Here is a 21,608-nt window from a genome sequence, read left to right as displayed (position 1 = left end):
AAGTAAGGGAGAAGCACTACAAAATGACAAAGGACAAACTGGAGATGGTAATCATCAGAGTAAATTTTACTCAGGATCTAGGTAGTCTAATATCACTGGCTTACATATGGGTGGCTTATGCATGAGATACCAAGATACCAAGTGAACTTGGGGATTACATTAAACAAAAACTTACACTAATTACAGTCTGTATATGGAAATAGGTAGCTTTTGAATATCTATAATTAATATCAATTATCTTTTTCCCTGTATCCTTACAGTAGTAATATGAAGTGGTTTGGGCTCACCTTTATTGTAAATTTATTAAAATAGGAATAAAGATACATTTATTACCTTTCTTAGTGACAAAGTGAAAGTCACTCAGTCGTGTCTGCCTCTTTGCAACCCCATGGAGAGTATACAGTCCATGGAATTCTCTAGGCCAGAATACCAGAGTGGGTAGCCTTTCCCTTCTCCAGGGGATCTTCCCAACCCAGGGATCGAACCCAGGTCTCCCGCATTGCAGGCAGATTCCTTACCAGCTGTGGCACAAGGGAAGCCCAAGAATATAGGAGTGGGTAACCTATCCCTTCTCCAGAGCATCTTCTGGGCCCAGGAATTGAACAGGGGTCTCCTGCATTGCAGGTGGATTCTTTACTAACTGAGGTATCAAAGGCAGAGGAACCATTGTTCAAATCGCCAACATCCGCTGGATCATCAAAAAGGCAAGAGAGTTCCAGAAAAACATCTATTTCTGCTTTATTGACTATGCCAAAGCCTTTGACTGTGTAGATCACAACAAACTGTGGAAAATTCTGAAAGAGATGGGAGTACCAGACCACCTGACCTTCCTCCTGAGAAATCTGTATGAGGGTAAGGAAGCAACAGTTAGAACTGGACATGGAATAACAGACTGGTTCCAAATCAGAAAAGGAGTACGTCAAGGCTGTGTACTGTCATCCTGCTTATTTAACTTCTATGCAGAGTACATCATGTGAAATCCCAGGCTGGATGAAGCACAAGCTGGAATCAAGATTACCGGGAGAAATATCAATAACCTCAGATATGCAGATGACACAACCCTTATGGCAGAAAGCGAAGAAGAACTAAAGAGCCTCTTGATGAAAGTGAAAGAGGAGAGTGGAAAAGTTGGCTTAAAACTCAACATTTAGAAAACTAAGATCATGGCATCCAGTCCCATCACTTCCTGGCAAATAGATGGGGAAACAATGGAAACAGATCACCCACCAAGACAGATTTTATTTTAGGGGGCTCCAAAATCAATGCAGATGGTGACTGCAATCACGAAATTAAGAGATGCTTGCTCCTTGGAAGAAAATCTATGATCAACATAGGCAGCATACTAAAAAGCAGAGACATTACTTTGCCAACAAAGGTCTGTCTAGTCAAGGCTATGGTTTTTCCAATAGTCACGTATGGATGTGAGAGTTGGATTATAAAGAAACCTAAGCACCGAAAAATTGATGCTTTTGAGCTGTGGTGTTGGAGAAGACTGTTGAGAGTCCCTTGGACTGCAAAGAGATCCAACTAGTCCTGAATATTCACTGGATATATTGAAGCTGAAACTCTAATACTTTGGCCACCTGATGGGAAGAAATAACTCCTTGGAAAAGACCCTGATGCTGGGAAAGATTGAAGGCAGGAGGAGAAGGGGACAACAGAGGATGAGATGGTTGGATGGCATCACCAACTCAATGGGCATGAGTTTGAGTAAACTCCTGGAGTTGGTGATGGACAGGGAGGCCTGGTGTGCTGCAGTCCATGGGGTCACAAAAAGTCGGGCAGGACTGAGCGACTGAACTGACTGAACCGAACTGTGCTAATAGGAACATTCTTCTTCCGGGCAAGTGACAGTGACTCAAGCAGCCCTTCCCACAGGATTCCTGTCCCCCACCAGGACGTCACCCACCAGGACCAGCTGGATGCTTTCCTTCCTCACCTAATTTCTGAGTAAATCTCTAAAGGTCACAGGGTTGAGGTTCCTCTCCTTGAGAGTTACCCATGGGAAGTCCAGCTGTGCCCTTGGAATGGCAAAAACCCGGGGAATCATAGGCATTTTTCTACAGACGCTTGGCTTGTAAGTCTCTTCAATCAATAAGCATGCTTTGCCCCTGGGCTGCTGTGTGTGACTTTTGGAGTTTGCCCCTGGTCTACACTCTGCCCACAAATCTCCTTAACGGGATGAGGCTTGGATTAGCTTTGAGATTGGAAACGTTGACAGGCCTAGGTCAATGAGGCATTGCTTTAGTGCTTTCCATTCCAGAAATGACTCTGGTCTCAGAAACTCCCCCTGAGCCCCTTTAATTGGAGCAGCTGTGGGTCCTGGTTTGCCGGGACCATCCTGGCTTACCCCTCCTGTCCCAGCGTCTTATCTTTCACCCTCCGTAGCATCCCCATTTGCACAATAAGCAGTGTGATTGCCCTGTATCTAAGCCATCTTTGCTCAGTTTCACCTGAGGAAGAAAAAGAGGGGTTGACTAAAATTGATCCTGAAGGATCTCTTTAGATTCTAGAGAAAGAGCCAGAGGAGAAAGAGATTAACTTCCCAGTGCCTATGAATTGAATGCTGGGGGCAGGGTTGTCTGAGAGAGATGAGGAAAGGACTGTAAAGATTTGGGAAGAGGGGCCTCCCTGGGTCAAGGGAGGGTGGGGACAAAGTGGAGTTTCTCCATCTCTGTGATGTTTCCAGGAGTGAGAAGGTGACAAGCACCAAGTCATGCATCCTCCAGAGGACATTCGTTCCTCACCTTGACACACCCCAGGTGCCCACCATCAACCCCCCACATCCTCCCACCTGCTAATACCACTGCTTTTAGCACCCCAAAGATGACAGCCACTGAACCCACAGACCCTCCTCTGTCCCCGCTACCCCGATCTTGTCCCTACAGCTGGTCAGGTTTCTCCTCACAGGTCTGTTGCACAAACCCTTGCCTCCAGCACTCTGTTCAGTCCACTACTCCTGATCCACAAAACAGCCTGTTCTCTCCAAGGCATTTGTTTTTTGTGTAGCTGCTCATCTCCCCATCTGACCTTTTTGAGGAACCACCATGTGTCTAAAGCGTGGAAGGTGCTGCTTTTATGGGTGCTGGTCTAGAGACTAAACTCAGTCTCCTTTGTTCTGGGATTTTTTAAGTCACCACCAAAACAAGCAAACAACAATAGCAATGGCAAATTAAAAAAAAAAAAAAATGTCTGTGGTTTGAGAAATCTTGAGATACTCTTGACTGTTGGGAAAGTGTAAGCATGTGATGAGCCTCCTAGGCCCTCCCTCACTTGGGCCATGTCCTTTCCTGCCCTGTGTGTGTCAGGTCCAGAGAACCCCTCATCTCCCATTCCTGATACACAGTGTAGGGGGACGGGTAATTTCACGCCCACCCAGAACTTCAGACTGTGACCTGACTGGGAAATAAGATCTTTACAGATGTAATTTGTTAAGACTCTCGAGGTGAAATCCTTCTGAACTGAGGGTGTGTCCCAGATCCAGGGACTTGTGTCCTGGTAAGTGAAAGGAGGGGACTGCACGCAGACACGGGGAAGAAGGACGTATGCATACCAAGACAGACAGTGGGGTGATGCTGCCTTCAGCCCAGGAGGCCAGGAGCTGTCAGAACTGGGGAGAAGCAGCAACGGATTCTCCCTGAGAGTTTTGGAGGGGAGTGCAGCCCTGCCAACACCTTGATTTTGACTTTTGGCCTCGGGAACTGTGAGAGAATGCATTTCGATTGCTTTAAAGCATCAGGTGTGTGATTTTTAGCAGCGCTAAGGAATAAACATGCTGAGGATTCAAGGTGTCCCCAGTCTGTCGCTGTGGGTTCTGCCCTGGCCTTCAGGAGCACCTGCTCTAGGGACACCCAGAGGTTTTGTGAGCGACCGCATGCTCTTGGTCACCACTTGGGCAAAGCCTCCTGAACTGCCCTCTTTAGAAGAATGTGCTACAGTTTCACAGCCTACCAGTCATTTGACCCATAAACTATAGTTTCTTCACCTATGAAGTTGGGAGAAAAAAAACACCTGCTCTTGAGATGATTATGGGGATTGGCTGGGACAACGCATGTGCCAGGGCCCAGCCTGGAACAAAGCAGGCGATGAGGACTCCATCTTTCCCACCATCCTCCAGATTTCAGAACTTTTCTCGTTCCCGACATTCTGCCTCAGCTAACTTGCCCAGGGCCTCCCACTGGTCTGCCTCTGTCCCCTGATGGCATTCCTCTCCTCCCTCCCCCTCCCTGCCCCATGCCTGGTGCAGTGTTCTACCACAAGGATTGTAACCTGCAGGTCGCACTTGCCCCAGTAAGAGAACTGTCTCCCCAAAGAGCTGTCTGCACTCAACAGGCTCCATTTAGGGTGGCCTGGCCTCCATCCCAATGCAAGAAGGAGCTTCTGTTGGAAGGGCTTCAGGGGATAGGCAGCCCAACCCACACTGGACCTCTCCCCATGTCTGCCCCCATGTGTCCCGCCTCTGTGCAATCTCCAGGTTTCATGCTTCAGTGTTTTCAGCTCTATGCTGTCTTTAGGATTCTAACCCAGACCGGCAGAGTAAAACTAAATCTCAAGCCTAAATTCTGAAACCATATAAGATGGAAATGTTAAGAAACAAAGATAAACCCTAAATGCACAGAAAGTGAAACTTGAATTTGAAATTGAGAAATGACCAGACATTCCAACCCACAGGTGGCCCCGTCCTCTGTCCAGCACTGAGGTGGGGGTTATGGTTCCCCTCCATTCATTCTTGAAAAAAGTGAAAGTGTTAGTTGCTCATTCCTGTCCGACTCTTGGTGACCCCATGGACTGTAGCCTGCCAGGCTCTTCTGTCTGTGGAATTTTCCAGGCAAGAATACTGGAGTGGGCAGCCATTCCCTTCTCCAGGGGATCTTCTTGACCCAGCAGACCCAAACTCAGGTCAGCTGCATTGCAGGCAGATTCTTTACCATCTGAGCCATTATCTGCCCTCAATATGCAGGTTTTCCAGAGCCCAACTTCTTGCCTTCAGACTAGCCCTACCCACGGGGGCCCAGAGTGCCTGGATGTAGACCACAGCGTCCCATGAGGATGAACAAGAGGAAGCGGCATTGATCAGAGGGGAGGATCTATCACTCCATATGCCTGTGTGTGTGTGTGTGTGTGTGTGTGTGTGTGTGAGTCACTCAGTCATGTCCGACTCTTTGTGACCCTGTGGACCATGTAGCCCACCAGGCTTCTCTGTCCTTGGGATTCTCCAGGCAAGAATACTGGAGTGGCTTGCCATTCCCTTCTCCAGGGGATCTTCCCGACCCAGGGATTGAACCTGGGTCTCCTGTACTGCAGGCAGATTCTTTACCGAGCCTGAGGGGTAGTGATTTCCCCAAATCAGAGGTAGATCAATGAAGGGCAGGATACCACAGACACTCCTGGACACAATCAAGCCCATCACGACACTTTTATTGATTCAGTCAATTTCAGGTTCGGAGTACAGCACTCCACCTGCAGGGAAGCTGAGAGAAGGGGCAGACATCTGTAAAGGAAGGACATGAGAGACAGAGAGAGAAACTCTTGAGGAACACAGACTGGAAAGACATTAAGGAGAATCCAGGGCCATGATAAAGAATGACTCGGGATGCACTTTTGGAGCTGGTTTCAGGAATCCTTTTTCTTAACCTGAGGAAGAGAGGATGTCGTCAGGATGCCAGGGGCCATGGAACAGTAGGACTGGGTCAGAGGATGCTGATTCTGGGGTCTGATTTTGGGAGGGTTCTCCCCATCCTTCAAAGCCGTGTTCTGTCTGCGATGATCTCTGTACTTTCTTTCCAGTCTGGCAGCCCCACTGTGACTCCACAGAGATGTCAGGACACAGTTCTGATACTCCTCAGCTCCCCTGCATGATGCTCCACACTTTCCTTTCATCACCCTCTCATCCTTCCCCCCTCCTTACCATGGCCATCAGCACCAGGGCGCTGACCAGCACAGCGTACAGGGTGGCCTTCCCCAGCAGGATCTCATAGAGGAGGGTGGCAGACAGGACCCCTTGCTGATAAGATGCTGTTGGCAGGAAGGGAGAGCAGGTAGGGACCTGTGAGCAGGTATCTCTGGCCTCCTCCCCCTCTACCCCTCAACCAGTGTCCATGGCTTCTCTGTCTCTGGTTCCAGAGCAATGACCATGGAGATGGAGACAAAGAAGCAGAGGGCTACTCACCGGAGGTGACGCCACAGTCTGAAAGAAAAAAGGGGAGGGAAATGGATGAGAGATTGCATCTTCTAAAGCAGATTCAAAGCTAAGCCAGCCTTCCTCAGTCTAATAGCTGGCAAGATGCTAAATCTTGGCAACAACCACTTGAACTTGGGAGTGGATCCTGCCCCAGCTGAGCCTTCAGATAAGACTCCAGCTTTGGCTGACATCTGATTGTAGCATCTTGAGATAAATGAGCCAGCTAAGCTATGCCCAGATTCCTGATACATTAAAACTATGAAAGAATAAATACGTGGTATTTTGAGATGCTTAAAACAAAACAAATAAATGAAAAAGACCTACTAAGCTAGCTTTCAGTCAGCACTGACCCCCAGGCTCAGAGCAGCCTCTGAAGTCCCAGCACTGTCTGTGCCAATGTGGCCACAGCATGCTCATCCCCCTGAAGGGGATGGGGACCCACCACTGGGACCCTGAGCTGTGCAGGCGGGTAGGGAGGGGACCCACCAGCACAGCTGAGCTGGGCTGAGGATCTGGATCCGGGGGAGGACTTCGCCTGAGGAGGTGCCCTGTCCCCCCTCTTGCTAGGCTCCCCCCCACCCCTTCACTCTGTGTGCAGCCTTCCCACTCCTCTCCCTGATCTCTCCTCTGTCGGCTCTGACTCCCTCCCGGCCAGCTCACCTGCTCTGCCCCAGGCCTCAGCGCTGATGTTCTGGGTGACGGGCTTGTCCCTGTCCTGTTCCTCCCACTGGTCCTGGTCCGTGAGCCCATGGAACTGGACTTGGCATCGGAAGTGGTTGCGGGGGTTGTGCCAGAAGGCGGCGGTCACCCTCAGCCGGCTGCTCAGACAGTATCTGGAATCATCCTGTGTGGGGTCCTCCTTATAGGGCTCAGGGTCCGTGCTGACCCCAGTCGTGACCTGCTTCCTGTTCACCCACCAGGTCAGCTCCACATGGTCGGGGTAGAAGCCCGTGGCCAGGCACACGAGTGTGGCCTTCTGGGTCCGGGAGATCTCTGCCTCCGAGGGTTCGAACACAGCCACCTTGGGCGGGTAGACCCGGCTCAGATCATCTGGAAGGACAGGGGTGGGGGCCAGGACGGGCCTAAGAGCTGGCTGGGCGTGGTAGGGGCTGTGTGTGTATGTTTTTGTGAGTATATGAGTATGAGAAGGCAGGGAAGGGAGGCTCAGGGTTATCCTACAATAAAATCAGGTAGCAGTATGTCCTGTTTGTTGGGGAGCCACCACCCCACTCCTCTGTTCTTGTTCTCCCTCTGCCTGCCTGTCCCTTGTACTCACCCTACAACAAGCCCGTCTCGTCTGTCTCTAGCCCCCTAAGGTGGCCTTACAAATGGCACTGCCTGACATCTGAGCAATTTTTCTTCTTTCATGTCATTTGATTTCTTATTCAACAAGAAAAACTTACCTGTCTTTTTTTCTCATCATAATTTGTAGTAGTTGTAATAGAGAGCTGGATTGGAACCAAAATAATAGAAGTCAAAGCTTGACAGTGACTTTGCCCACCAACATGTCTTTAGACAACCCCTGAACATCTCTGCATCATTTTTCCTGCTTGTGAAGGGAGCATCCCAACATTGACTGTCCAGAGTGGGGGTGGAGATGGCCTGACATAAGGATGCAGGAAGCCTCTGCCATCAGCTGGGTTAGTTATATGTTAGCCTGGGGGGCTGAGGAGTAGAGGGGATTTGAGTGTAAGGGGCTCATTATGGGGCTGAGGCTTTTTCTTCAAATGACAACATACAGATGGCATATTTTTGTGCACTCACGTGAAGACAGCCTTTTGTATCAGGATGTACTCATGAGAATAGGAGGCTTTTTTCCTTTCTGGTGTCTCACCAGGTCATCCTAGCCATTCCTCTGCCTCTGGGTACCCCAAGTTGCCTCAGCTCGGACAGATCACAAATTCAAGCATCTTCAACCTCCTTTGCCCCTTTGATTCCACATCTTCTGTTTTTCCCTACCAGCAAGCTTCCTAAATATGCATCTGAGATCATCAAGCAACTTCCGCTCTCAGTTGTCTTGATCCAACTAAGCCTCTAGTATGTGGCATCCTGGAGGGCCCCAGGTGAAGGCATTCCAGTTAAAGCCCCTGTGACCCTCTCATCTGACTGGCTTATTGCTTCTGGACCCTCTCGACATACATTTCATCTTGCTCTTTGCATTATATGGATTTTTTTGTTTGTTTCTGAGCAACTCTGTTAAAGGGACAACATCTCAATCTAAAGAGATCTAGTTTAGGCTGAAAGAAATGAAAAAAAAAAAAGTTCCTGTGACACCACATTTCCATGGATGGGATTCCCCGGTAGCTCAGTGGGAAAGAATCTGCCTGCAATGCAGGAGCCGCAGGAAATATCAGTTCGATCCCTGGGTCAGGAAGATTCCCCGAAGAAGGAAATGGCAACCCACTCCAGTATTCTTGCCTGGGAAATTTCATGGACAGAGGAGCCTGGATGGGGGGTGGAGGTGGGGGCTACAGTCCATTGGGTCGAAAAAGAGTCTGATACAACTTAGCGACTGAACAATGATGACAACAACTTGACTTCAGGGCTGGTTTCCTGGGTGTGTGACCTATGCACACATATTCACTCCCACAAGGTCACCGGCTCATTAAAGGACCAGGGCTCCGGACCCAGATGTACCTGTTCTGAAGTCTCCTGCTCTTCTCCACCCTGGCTGATCACAGGAACCCAGCTGTCACTGGGAACAAACACTTCGAATGGAGCCCCACTGGTTCCAACCTAATGAGCCTAACTACAGACATGCTTGCTGTTGCTGTATCATCCAGTAAACATACCAGTATTGAGGGGTTGTTCCCCTCTGGAAGCTCAGTGCTTCCATCACCAAGAGACATTAAAGATCCCTTTCCAGCACTAAGATCCCTTGGGAATGTTCCCAGCCTCAGAAGAAAAAAATATCTCTATTTGAATGTATGTCCTGCACCATCTAGCTGTTTAACCTAGACAACCTGGTGTGAGGAGGGAGATTTCAGGCTGGGGGGTGGTGAGGGGGCTCCATTTGGTGAGTAAATGCCCCCAGTGGCCCAGGTTCCCACCCAGCCCGCATGTGCTGTACACACAGCCTGGGCAGCAGGGGTCTGGACTTAGGTAGAAAGGAAGAGGTTCGAAACCTAAATTTAAATCCAAACTTTCAAACAGTAAATCGACAAACCCCGCTTGTCTTGATTCTTTCCCTCACTATCTCCGGTGGGTCTGTCTCTTTCATGTCTCTTCTCCACTCCTGCTGGTCATCTTGGTTCTCAATTCAGCAGAAGCCTGCATCTCCACCTCCCAGGAGCTGGGCTCCGCAGTGGGCCCAGCTTCCTGAGCTCATCCTGCCTCACCCCTCTCCATCTCATTTTCCCCTTTGCAGCAGCTACCCCGGCTCCTACCCTTCCCCCAGCCCGGATTGCCCTCCTCAGTCTTTTGCTCCAATCAAGCCAGTCTCAGAGTCCTAATTAATCCTCTCTCCATTGCTCACCCGGTCCCCAAATACCCCAGGAAAAAAGGGACTGAAGCCCCCCTTGCCCTCTGTCCGCGTTCCCGGACTAGAGTACCCCTCCCCAGTACCCCCTACCCAATACTCCCCGCCTCCCCTGCAGAGCGGACCCCCCAGAGGCATAACTGGCCAGGCGCCCCAGCCCCAGCGCAGCCCACCCATCTCCGGGGAAGCAAGGGGCTGCGCCGAAAGGAGGGAAGTGCAGATCTCACCTACGACCGTGAGCTTGGTGCCTGGGCCGAAATACTGCTCATAGGAACACGGAAGAAGAGCCCCGCACTCAAACCCTCCCGCAGCTCCCAGCGGCTCCCGCTCGCTTCCCCTGTCCCAGCGCTCAGCTCCAGGGCAGGGAGGGGACCAAGTGCCCGGATCCAACCCGCCCTGACCCCGCCGCCTCCCGTCCCGCCCGCCGCCCGCGGCCAGCCGGCGGACACTCACCCACCACCGTCAGCCAGCTGCCGGCCCCGAAGGTCAGGGCGGCGCCTGCAAAGCACAGCCCCGGGGCGCCCCACAAAAATCGAGGCGCGCCGCCCGCACTCACCTAGCACCAGGAGCCGCGTGCCTGGCCCGAAGTACTGGATCTGAGTCACGGCCCCCCAGCCTCGCGCAAAAACCCTCCGCGCATCCCCCGGGGTCCCCAGCAGCTTCCCGGCTCACCTAGCACCGTCAGCCGGGTGCCCGCGCCGAAGTACTGCGTGTCTGTGCTCACAGCCTCAGGGCTTAGCACAAAAATATCGGTCCAGCGACCCTACTGACATCTGATCGCCCCAGTTCTCTCCTAGCGCCCCAGAGCACCCCACTTACCTAGCACCAACAGCCGAGTGCCCCCTCCAAAATACAGAGGGTTGTTGCTCACAGCCCGGAGGCTCAGGACAAAAACTAGCGCTACCCTCTCCGGATAGCCCGGACTCAGCCCAGATCCCCACGAACCCTGAGAGCAGCCCCGAAGGGAGATGGGCAGCCTCCCGCCTTTATGCATCCCACCGGAGGGAACACTCAGGGACCCCAGCTGCCCTCCTTACCCAGCACAGTCAGCTTGGAACCAGCTCCAAAGTACAGGGGCTCGGTGTTCACACAGCCCTGGGGACCCAGGCGCAAACTTTGCCTTCCCTGAGTGCATCAGGGACAGGGTAAGGCATCCACTCTCCAAAAGCGAGAGTTCACGGGGTCATCTAGTCTGGACATTCCACCCTCCTTCCCCCTGGAGAAGCATTCTTACCTAGCACAGTGAGCCTGGTCCCTGGCCCGAAGTGCAGCTCCCCATCGGAGCACAGTGGGAAGGGGCTGCCAAGAATTCCTCCCTCTTCCCCTCCTCCCCTGGAACAGTCTGGGGCCACCCTCCTTCTCCTCCCTGGCTTCTCTCTCCCGATCTGCCTCCAGAACTAGTGGACAAGTGGTCTGGACATGAGGTCACCTCTGATTTTGCAGAGAAGGAGCTTGACTTGGGGGCTGACATGGTTGTGAAATTGGAAGAGGCACTAGGGGTGGAGGTTTTGCTGGACTGGGAAGTGTTTCAGGCTAGACTTTGCCTCTTACTACTTTTGTGACCTGTAACCTCCCTGGCCTTAGTTTCTCCATCTGAAAAATGGGATATCTTTCCCGCAGGATTTTTGTGCTTAATGAATTTTACACCTGTGATGCTTTTGAACTGTGCTACCAGAGAAGACTCTTGAGAGTCCCTTGGACAGCAAGGAGATTAAACCAGTCAATCCTAAAGGAAATCAATCCTGAATATTCATTGCAAGGACTGATGCTGAAGCTGAGGCTCCAATACCTTGGACATCTGATGCAAAGAGACAACTCATGGGAAAAGACCCTGATTCTGGGAAAGATTGAGGGCAGGAGGAGAAAGGGGTAACAGAATGAGATGCTTGGAAGGCATCGCTGAGTCAGTGGACGTAAGTCTGAGCAAACTCGGGAAGCTTGGCATGCTGCCGTACATGGGGTTGCAAAGAGTCGGACATGACTTAGCGACTGAACGACAAGTACTTTGTCAAAAAGCAAGTTTTATGGAAAGCACTGGTTCTTGATCCCACTCTGACAGCTTGATTCTTCGTGTTCCTTGGAAGCTGAGTGTGGAGCAGGGAGAGGCAGAGGTGATCAGAGTCCAGGTCCCTGCAAGACCACAGAGGGACCGGCTCCAGGGACTTCTCCCAGCCACTCTCCCCATCTTAAACTGGGAGCTAGGTTCTGGGTGGGCTGCGTGGATCTGTTTTCTGAGGCAGGGCTTTTTGTAAAAGCACTTCCTCTAACTGAATCATCGTGGCCCCCCCCGAAGTCCCACAATGTTAAACTGTGATACAAAAATGTCCTCTCCTCTGGTGCCCCTCCTCCAACTGCGCCGCAGAGGCAGGAAGTGCAGGTGGCAGAGGCTGGTCTGATTGAGTGGGGTGAGAGGAGACAGACTCAGGGTACACTGAGAGTGGGGAGGGGCTTGGGGAAGGGCAGGGTGCTAGTGGTGGGGGAGGGGCACAGAGAGGCCCCTCCTGGAACAGATGCCACCCTGAGGAGCTCTCCTATGTCATCAGGGCTCCCCTCTGGGACTCTCTGTGCTCAGGTGCAGACTGGCATTTATAGAGAGGTGGGTGGGAGGACCATCCACAGAGCAGGTGATGTCAGCTCAGGGCAGGAGGACTCACAGCTCTGCACTTGCCCTTGGCTTCCTGGATGGGGCCCAACTCCTCTCCCTTCACTAGTGCACAGATGTTTAGTGTGTGTCTACTCTATGCCCGCCTCATGCTGCCACAAGGATAGAGTCCACTGTCCAAGCGGGAAGCCCCAACCTGCCTTTACAGACTTATGACTGTCATCTCTGAACCTCGCAGCCAGCTGAGTGCAAGGACCAGAAGTCCCTGACCCTGTACTTTCCTATCCCATTCGTACCTCTGGTTCTCATGAACTCTCTCCCACATGGATAACTGAGCCCAACTCTTCCTGTGAAGAGCTGGCTACCTTCTTAGACTCCCCCCTGATGGTCCCAGTCAGAAACTGAGTGCTAGCCTCTGCCTGCGTTTCAGTACACAACTCACATTGCTGCTGTTCAAGTGTTAAGTGTAGACATTGCTGCTGTATGTTAAGCATTTGTACTCATGAATTATCCCCCTAAAGAATAGGGAAACTTCTTGGGGGCTGTGGCTCAGTAATCTTCGTTTTCCTGAACGTTAATGAAAAGCGTTGCAATGACATGTACTTTATATGTAGTCTACTCTGCTGATGCACACATGCTGACAAATATGTATGCATGTTTGTGGCTATATATGCAAACACTCGTGCTAGAATGCATGCATGCATGCAATAGATTGAGGAGGCTGTGTGCTGCAGGCCTGGGGTGGGGGCCGGGGGCGGTCACTGTCTGTTGTAGAAAGGCCTGAAGGTGATATCTGCTCCTGAATTGGGTCACTTCGGGTGAGCTCTCTGATTTATTCATTTCTTTAAAGATGATTTATTGGGTGCGTCCACTGAACCAAGATACTATGCTACATCCTAAAGATACTGTAATAAAATACTCCTTGGTCCTTAAAAAGGTGACCTTCAAGTGGGGGTGTCAGACAACAAAAGGGGTCGTTTCCATCAAGTGAGGTTAGTAGCAGGAAGGAAGTGGGCACAGGGCACTGTGACAGCAAAACACAGAGGGCATTTCATGCAGTCTCATGGAGTAAGGGGCAAGGATGCTCCAGAGAGGGGTACTAGCTGGGGAACATGTCACCTCTGAGTCTGCAAGGATGAGTGGGAATTTGTGTAGGTGTCGTTCCAGGCACAGGAGTGCAGGATGGCCTGAGAGCCAGTGGTTCAGAAGGCTCAGGAGTACTGGAGTGAGAGTGAGTGGGGACAAAGAGGCGGAGGACAATGGTGGGTCTTTTATACCATCCTGAGGACATTGGGTTGCATCACCATAGTGACCGTGTGACAATAAAGAGCTTTGGAAGGATTTCTAGAAATAGCAAGAGGGCTGACCCTTGTTTTTAGGTGCTTTATTTTCTATCCTCCCAGGTGGCTTCCTCCCAGGTATCCTGCAGGGCTCCCAGGTGGCACAGTGGTAAAGAATCCACCTCCCAATGCAGGAGATGTGAGAGACGTGGGTTCGATCCCTGGGTTGGGAATATCCTCTGGAGTAGGAAATAGCACCCTACTCCAGTATTCTTGCCTGGGAATTACGATGGACAGAGGAGCCTGGCAGGCTACAGTCCATGGGGTCACAAGGAGTCAAACACGACTGAGTGAGCACAGGAGTGATCAGGGACATTTTCACGTCTACGTAATTCACTTGAGTGAAATTTATAACTAGCTTTGTAACTTAACCTGGAGACACATCTGCTACTGAGCAGGGATTTCCAAGTCAGTGATGTTTCTTCTTTCCAGCTGGAAACACTCTTTGGTGGTGAAGGAAGCCTAGTAATGCTCCTGGTGAGAGGGCTGAAATGAGCACTCTAGGGTCATGACCACTTGGCAGTGGGCACACCTGTGTGGTTCAGCTCTTCCTCGGAGCACCTTTGTCCAGGTAGGACAGCAAGTTCCTAGAGGCAACATTGCCATTTTTCTAGACTGCTCCAGAGGAAGCCTCTCTCTTCACCAGTCACCCCCTTTCACACGTCCTTAAGTTTCCCTGACAAGGAGGAGCATGTGACACCTCCCACCTGAAAGGACTGGACTCTCCTTGAAGATCTCCTGTTTGTACCCTGACTGGAGTCACACGGGACTTCAGAGATGGACAGAAGAGGTATCTAGATACTCACAAGGCAGAGTCAAGCCAGAACAGGCCATTTTTATTGGTTCAGGAAGTTCAGTCCCCCTAGGGTCTGCCCTGAGTTAGGGAGATCCTGGTGCTGAGAGTTTGGGGCACCCACACATGGGCGTGGATGCTGGGCTGAGTCCACTGATAAGGGCAGCTCTTCAGAAGCACTGGGTAGGAACGGGAAAAGCAGAATTCCCATCAGGGCAGTAACAGGCTGGAAGCTGGCTTCAGGACTCTTTTCTCTTGACCTGAGGAAGAGAAGGTGTGAGGGTTACAAGGAGCCAGGAGTGCTGGGGACCGAGAGGAAGCAGGGTGTCCCACTGACAAGACAGATAGCAGGTCTCCTCCCAACATCCAGCCATTGGGTTTTCTGGTGACCCCAGTTTCTCCTGCCCAGCACGGCTCTTCCACTTGATCACAGAGGTGCAAGGGGTCTTCTGAGGCATGCGGGTGAACCCCTTCTTCCTCTCTGCCCACCTCTGGTCCTGGTGGGGTCTCTACATTCCTAGGCCTGTGTTGCTGCATTTCAAGTGTCCCCTCCAACCTGCCTGCCCCATCTTGGCCCTCTCCTTACCATGGCCATCAGCACCAGGGCGCTGACCAGCACAGCGTACAGGGTGGCCTTCCCCAGCAGGATCTCATAGAGGAGGGTGGCAGACAGGACCCCTTGCTGATAAGACGCTGTTGGCAGGAAGGGAGAGCAGGTAGGGACCTGTGAGCAGGTATCTCTGGCCTCCACCCCCTTTACACCCTCCCCCCCAACCAGTGTCCATGGCTTCTCTGTCTCTGGTTCCAGAGCAATGACCATAGAGATGGAGACAAAGAAGCAGAGGGCTACTCACCAGAGGTGACGCCACAGTCTGAAAGAAAAAAGGGGAGGGAAATGGATGAGAGACTGCATCTTCTAAACCCGATTCAAAACTAAATCAGTCTTAGTCAGCACTGACCCCCAGGCTCAGAGCAGCCTCTGATCAGAGTCCCAGCACTGTCTGTGCCAATGTGGCCACAGCATCCTCAGGGTCATGGAAGGAGGCAGCACTGGAGGGGATGGAGACCCACCACTGGGACCCTGAGCTGTGCAGGCGGGCAGGGAGGGGACCCACCAGCACAGCTGAGCTGGGTTGAGGATCTGGATCTGGGGGTGGAGTTAGCCCGAAGAGGTGCCCTGTCACCCCTCTTGCTGGGCTCCCCCACCCTTCATTCTGCCTTCCCGCTCCTCTCCCTGATCTGTCCTCCGTCGGCTCTGACTCCCTCCTGGCTGGCTCACCTGCTCTGCCCCAGGCCTCGGCACTGACGTTCTGGGTGACAGGCTTGGCCCTGTCCTGCTCCTCCCACTGGTCCTGGTCCGTGAGCCCGTGGAACTGGACTTGGCATCGGAAGTGGTTGCGGGGGTTGTGCCAGAAGGCGGCGGTCACCCTCAGCCGGCTGCTCAGACAGTATCTGGAGTCATCCCGCGTGGGGTCCTCCTTATAGGGCTCAGGGTCCGTGCTGACCCCAGTCGTGACCTGCTTCCTGTTCACCCACCAGGTCAGCTCCACGTGGTCAGGGTAGAAGCCCGTGGCCAGGCACACGAGCGTGGCCTTCTGGGTCCGGGAGATCTCTGCTTCCGAGGGTTCAAACACAGCCACCTTGGGCGGGTGGACCCGGCTCAGATCATCTGGAAGGACAGGGGTGGGGGCCAGGACGGGCCTAAGAGCTGGCTGGGCGTGGTAGGGGCTGTGTGTGTGAGTGTGTCTCTGTTTTCGTGTATGAGTACATGAGTATGAGAAGGAAGGGAAGGGGGCCACAGGGTCATCGTAAAATAAAATCATGTAGCAATATGGCTACCCCGGTGGCTCAGAGGGAATCCGCCTGCCAATTCAGGAAACGTGGGTTCGATCCCTGGGTTGGGAAGATTCCCTGGAGAAGGAAATGGCAAGCCACTCCAGTGTTCTTGCCTGGGAAATCCCATGGATAGAGGAGCCTGGCAGGCTACTGTCCATGGGGTCGCAAAAGAGTCGGACACGACTGAGCGACTGAGGGTGCATGCAAGCAGTGTGGCCTGTCTGTTTGGGAGTCACCACCCCACGCCTGTGTGCTCAGCCTCCCTCTGCCTGCCTGTGCCCGTCCTCACCCTGCCACAGGCCTGTCTCCTGTGTCTCCAGCCCCAGAAATGGCCTTACAAATGGCATCATCCAACCTCTGAGCAAATTCTCTTCTCTTACGTTATTGTTTTGTTATTCAACATGGGAAGCTTATTTCTCTGCTTCTCACCATAATATATGGTAGTTATTAAGCACCGGATGGAACATGAATAATAGAATTGAAGCTTGGAAGTGGCTTTAGATAGTCTCTGGATGTCTCTGCATCATTTATCCTGCTTGTGAAGGGAGAAGTCAACACTGACTGTCTGGAGCGGGGGTGGACCTGACCTGATTTATGGATGCCGAAAGCCCTGCCCTCTGCTGGGAGTGAGCCTGAGGAGCTGACCACTAAGATGACTTGGGGATAAGGAAGTTATTTGATGGATATTTTTTATTTTTTCAGATGGCAATGTACTGATACTATATTTTTGCATACTCATGTGAAGTCAGCATTTGTCTTAGGGCATACTCATCAGAATGGGAGGTTTTCTTTCTTTCCAGTGCTTCAGGTCAACCTAGCCATTCCTCTGCCTCCAGGTACCTCTGAGTTGCCTCAGCTCAGAGAAATTGCTGTCTCCCCTTGTTTTAAATTCAGGCATCTTCAACTTTCTTTGCCCCTTTGATTCCATATGTTCTACTTTTCCCTACTGGCTAGCTTCCTAAGTATGCATCTGAGGTCAACAGAGCAATCTTGATCCAGCTAAGCCTCTGGTGTGTGGCATCCCGGAGGGTCCCAGGTGAAGGCATTCCAGTTAAAGCCCCTGAGGACTTCTCATCTGACTATCTTATTGCTTCTGGACCCTCTAAACCTTTATTGTATCCTGTTCTTTGCTTTGTATTGATTTGTTTTTGTTTGTTTCTGAGAAATTCTGTTAAATGGAAGACATCTCATTCTAAAGAGATGTAGTTTAGCCTGGAAGATTAAAAAAAAAGTTCTGACACTTGCTATTTCCATGGACGTGACTTAACTTCAGGGCTGGCTTCATGGGCGTGTGAACTGTGTAGTCACACAGGACCCCACGCTTAGAAGCCCCCCTGCTTGATATAATATGCTGGTATCACCACTGTGAAATTCTAAATAACTTTTTAAACAAAAGCCTTAGGTGTTCATTTTGAGGTAGCTCTGGGCTTCTTTGGTACTCATTCAGTAAAGAACCTGCCTGCAGTGCAGGAGATCTGGGTTCTTTCCCTTGATCAGGGAGACCCCCTGGAGAAGGAAATGGCAACCCACTCCAGTGTTCTTGCCTGGAGAATCCCATGGACAGAGGAGCCTGGTGGGCTACAGTCCATGGGGTTGCAAAGAGTCGGACACGACTGAGCAGCTAGCACTTCACTTCACTCTCTGCCTTCAGGCCGGTGGCCCTGTGCTGCACTTCCCACCCTGTGACTGTCCCTCTGTCCCGAGGGCTTTACTGGCGGACCGGAGCTGAAATGGAAATGTCCTGCCTTGTTGCATTGACTCCATCAGGCTTTCTGCGCTCAGCCTGGTTCTTCACCCTCCTGCAGAGTCCCTGCCTCTGGGGTTCTACCAGCCCTCCAGGGGCCTTACAGAATTGACTCCTCTGACCCCCTCACCCAGCAAACACTCAGCACTTACTGGGAAAATTACAGACGCATTTTTGAGCCATGTGCGATGCCCCCTGTGACATTGATGTGCTGCACAGAAGGAAGCAGGACCTTCCATACACGGTGAAGCACTGACTACATGGCCCCACGATGAGGGGTAAGTCAGTTTCCCCTCCCTGTTGGTGAGTCCCCGTGGGTGGGCTCACCCATGTGGGTGCACCTGTGTGTGTGTCCTGGTGAGCTTTGGTGGTGTGTGCTTGGATGTGGGCTGGAGAGCCTCAGACAGAACTCTGAAGTTTACCTGTCCTGCTCCCAGCTCACTTCTTACATATAGCCAGCCCTCCTCCCCATGCTAATCCTGCCCCTCCGTTGGCACTGGGTTCCCCTGCTGCCCCAGTGACCGCCTAGGGGAGGGTTGGGGGGAGACCTCTGAATTACAACAGGTCTGCTAGATACTCTAAGATACTCCCCACGCAGCTACTCCTATAAGCCTCAGAGCAGTGTTAGCAGTACGTCTTGTTGATGATTTTCAATCCGAGGGAAGTTTCCCACAGATTCACTTGTCCAAGGTCATCAGATCATTAAAGGACCAGGGCTTGGGGCCCAGGTGTACCTGTTCTGAGGTCTCCTGCTCTTCTCCACCCCGGCTGATCACAGGAACCCAGCTGTCACTGGGAACAAACACTTCGAACGCAGCCCCACTGGCTCCAACCAAACCAGTCTAACTACAGACGCTTGCTGTTACCATAGCATCCAGTAAACACACCAGTATTGAGGGATCGTTCCCCTCTGGAAGCTCAGTGCTTCCATCACCAGGTGACACTGAAGATCCCTTTCCAGCCCTAATATCCCCTTGGGAATGTTCCTGGTCTCAGCAGGAAAATATGTCTATTTGAATGTGTGTCCTGCACCATCTGGCTGTTTAACCTAGAAGACCTGGTGTGAGGAGGGGAATTTCAGGCTGGCGGGGGTGCGGTGAGGGGGCTCCATATGATGAGTAAATGCCCCCAGTAGCCCAGGTTCCCACTCAGCCTGCGTGTGCTGTACACACAGCCTGGCCGGCAGGGGTCTGGACATAAGAAGAGAGGAAGAGGTTCGAAACCTAAATTTAAATCCAAACTTCCAAACAGTAAATCAACGAACCCCCACCTGTTTGGATTCTTTCCCTCACTGCCTCGTGTTTATCTGTCTCTTTCAAGTCTCTGTTCCACTTTCCTCCATCATTCTTTTCCTCCTGGCCGATTCAGTGGAAGCTTGCATCTCTTCCTGCCCGAGCCAGCTCTGCAGGGGGCTCACCCTCCTGGACTCAATCCTGCATGTTCCTGCCCCCCACCCCCAGCTCATTTTCCCCTTTGCAGCTGCTACACCCACTTCTACTCTCCTCTCAGCCCAGATCTCCCTCCTCAGTCTTTTTCTCCAATCAAGCAGCTCTCAGAGTCCTAATAAATTCTCTTTTTCGCCATGGCTCACCAGGTCCCTAATATCTCAGGGAAAAAAAAAAAAAACAAAAAGACCAAAGCCCCCCTTGCCCTACCTCTCTGTTCCAGGACTATGAGAACCCCAATCATGGCCCCTCGTCCCTTGTAGAGCTGACTCCACAGGTGGACAACGTGGCCACACGCTCCAGCCCACCCCACCCATCTCCGGGGACAAGAGGGGCCTCGAATAGAAGGCAGGGAGGCGTTCAGATCTCACCTGTGACCGTGAGCCTGGTGCCGGCGCCAAAATACCGCTCACTGGCTCACAGAGTCCCAGTCCCGCAAGCAAACCCCTCAGAGCATAGCTGCTCGCCCTCCGGGTCCCAGAGCCCGGCTCCAGCGCAGGGAGAGGACCAAATGCCCGGATCCGACCCGCCCTGACCCCGCCGCCCGCGGCCAGCGCACGGGCTCTCACCCACCGCGGTCAGCCCGCTGCCGGCCCCAGAGGTCAGGGCGGCGCCGGGGCGCCCCACAAAAAATCGAGGCGCGCCGCCCGCACTCACCTAGCACCAGGAGCCGCGTGCCCCGCCCGAAGTACAGCGTCTCTGAGTCACGGCCCCCCAGCCCCGCGCAAAAACCCGCCGCTCATCCCCCGGGTCCCCGGGGCGTCCCCGCTCACCTAGCACAGACAGCCGGGTGCCCGCGCCGAAGTACTGAGTGCTTTGGCTCACAGCCCGGGGACCCAGGACAAAAACCAGCGCTGCCCTTCTCTGATGCCCAGACTCAGCCTAGGTCCCCACCGACCCTGAGCGCAGTCCCGAAGGGAAATGGCAGCTGCCCGCCTCTCTGCATCCCACCCGAGGGAACGCTTAGGGACTCCAAATGCCCTCCTTACCCAGCACAGTCAGCTTGGAACCAGCTCCAAAGTACAGCTGCGCGGCGTTCACACAGCCCTGGGGACCCAGGCGCAAACTTTGCCTTCTCGGAGAGCAGCCAGGGAGGCTCCAGTGCCCACTCCCCCAAAGCCAGGGTTTGGGGGGATCATCTAGTCTGGGCATTCCACCCTCCCTCCTGCTGGAGAAGCATTCTTACCTAGCACAGTGAGCCTGGTCCCTGGCCCGAAGTGCTGCTCCTCATAGGAGCACAGTGGGAAGGGGCTGCCAAGAATTCCTCCCTCTTCCCCTCCTCCCCTGGAACAGTCTGGGGCCACCCTCCTTCTCCTCCCTGGCTTCTCTCTCCCGATCTGCCTCCGGAACTAGTGGACAAGTGGTCTGAACATGAGGTCACCCTCAACTTTGCAGAGAAGGAGCTTGACTTGGGGGCTGACATGGTTGTGAAATTGGAAGAGGCACTAGGGGTGAAGATTTTCCTGGACTGGGAAGTGTTTCAGGCTAGACCCTGCCTCCTACTATTTCTGTGACCTGTAACCTCCCTGGCCTTAGTTTCTCCATCTGAAAAATGGGGTAATATCTTCACCAGGGGGTTGTTGTGAGTGCTTAACAAATAACACAACTGCAAGTACTTTGTCCAAGATCAAGTTTTGTGAAGATCCCACTCTGATGGCTCGATTCTTCGTGTTCCTTGGAAGCTGAGTGTGGAGCAGGGAGAGGCAGAGGTGGTCAGAGTCCAGGTCCCTGTGAGACCACAGAGGGACCGGCTCCAGGTACTTCTTCCAGCCACTCTCCCCATCTTAAGCTCGGGGCTAGGTTCCTGATGAGCTGCATGGGTCTATTTTCTGAGGCAGGGCTTTTTGTAAAAGCACTTCCTCTAACTGAATCATCGTGCCCATCCCCCAGTCCCCACAATGTTACACTGTGATACAAAAATGTCCTCTCCTCTGGTGCCCCTCCTCCAACTGCGACGCAGAGGCAGGGAGTGCAGGTGGCAGAGGCTGGTCTGGATGAGTGGGATGAGAGGAGACAGACTCAGGGTACACTGAGAGTGGGGAGGGGCTTGGGGAAGGGCAGGGTGCTAGTGGTGGGGGAAGGGGGCAGAGAGGCCCCTCCTGGAACAGATGCCACCCTGAGGAGCTCTCCTATGTCATCAGGGCTCCCCTCTGGGATTCTCTGTGCTTAGGTGCAGACTGGCATTTATA

The 21,608-nt window shown here is 52.6% G+C and overlaps 2 gene segments (V, D, J or C); both read right to left on the bottom strand.

Annotated features, from left to right (window-relative positions):
• Positions 1–5,392: 5,392 nt before the first annotated feature.
• On the bottom strand, positions 5,393–10,653 carry LOC102402235. The segment is given in 7 exon segments: positions 5,393–5,634; positions 5,909–6,015; positions 6,170–6,187; positions 6,842–7,231; positions 9,887–10,107; positions 10,265–10,373; positions 10,479–10,653. Coding segments are annotated over 7 exon segments (1,041 nt in total).
• Positions 10,654–14,411: 3,758 nt separating this feature from the next.
• On the bottom strand, positions 14,412–20,571 carry LOC123466045. The segment is given in 6 exon segments: positions 14,412–14,654; positions 14,981–15,087; positions 15,249–15,266; positions 15,674–16,063; positions 20,077–20,157; positions 20,409–20,571. Coding segments are annotated over 6 exon segments (780 nt in total).
• Positions 20,572–21,608: the final 1,037 nt, after the last annotated feature.

Source organism: Bubalus bubalis, chromosome 8 (assembly GCF_019923935.1).
Source record: "Bubalus bubalis isolate 160015118507 breed Murrah chromosome 8, NDDB_SH_1, whole genome shotgun sequence".
Classification (NCBI taxonomy): domain Eukaryota; kingdom Metazoa; phylum Chordata; class Mammalia; order Artiodactyla; family Bovidae; genus Bubalus; species Bubalus bubalis.
This window is presented reverse-complemented; position numbering and strand designations above follow the sequence as displayed.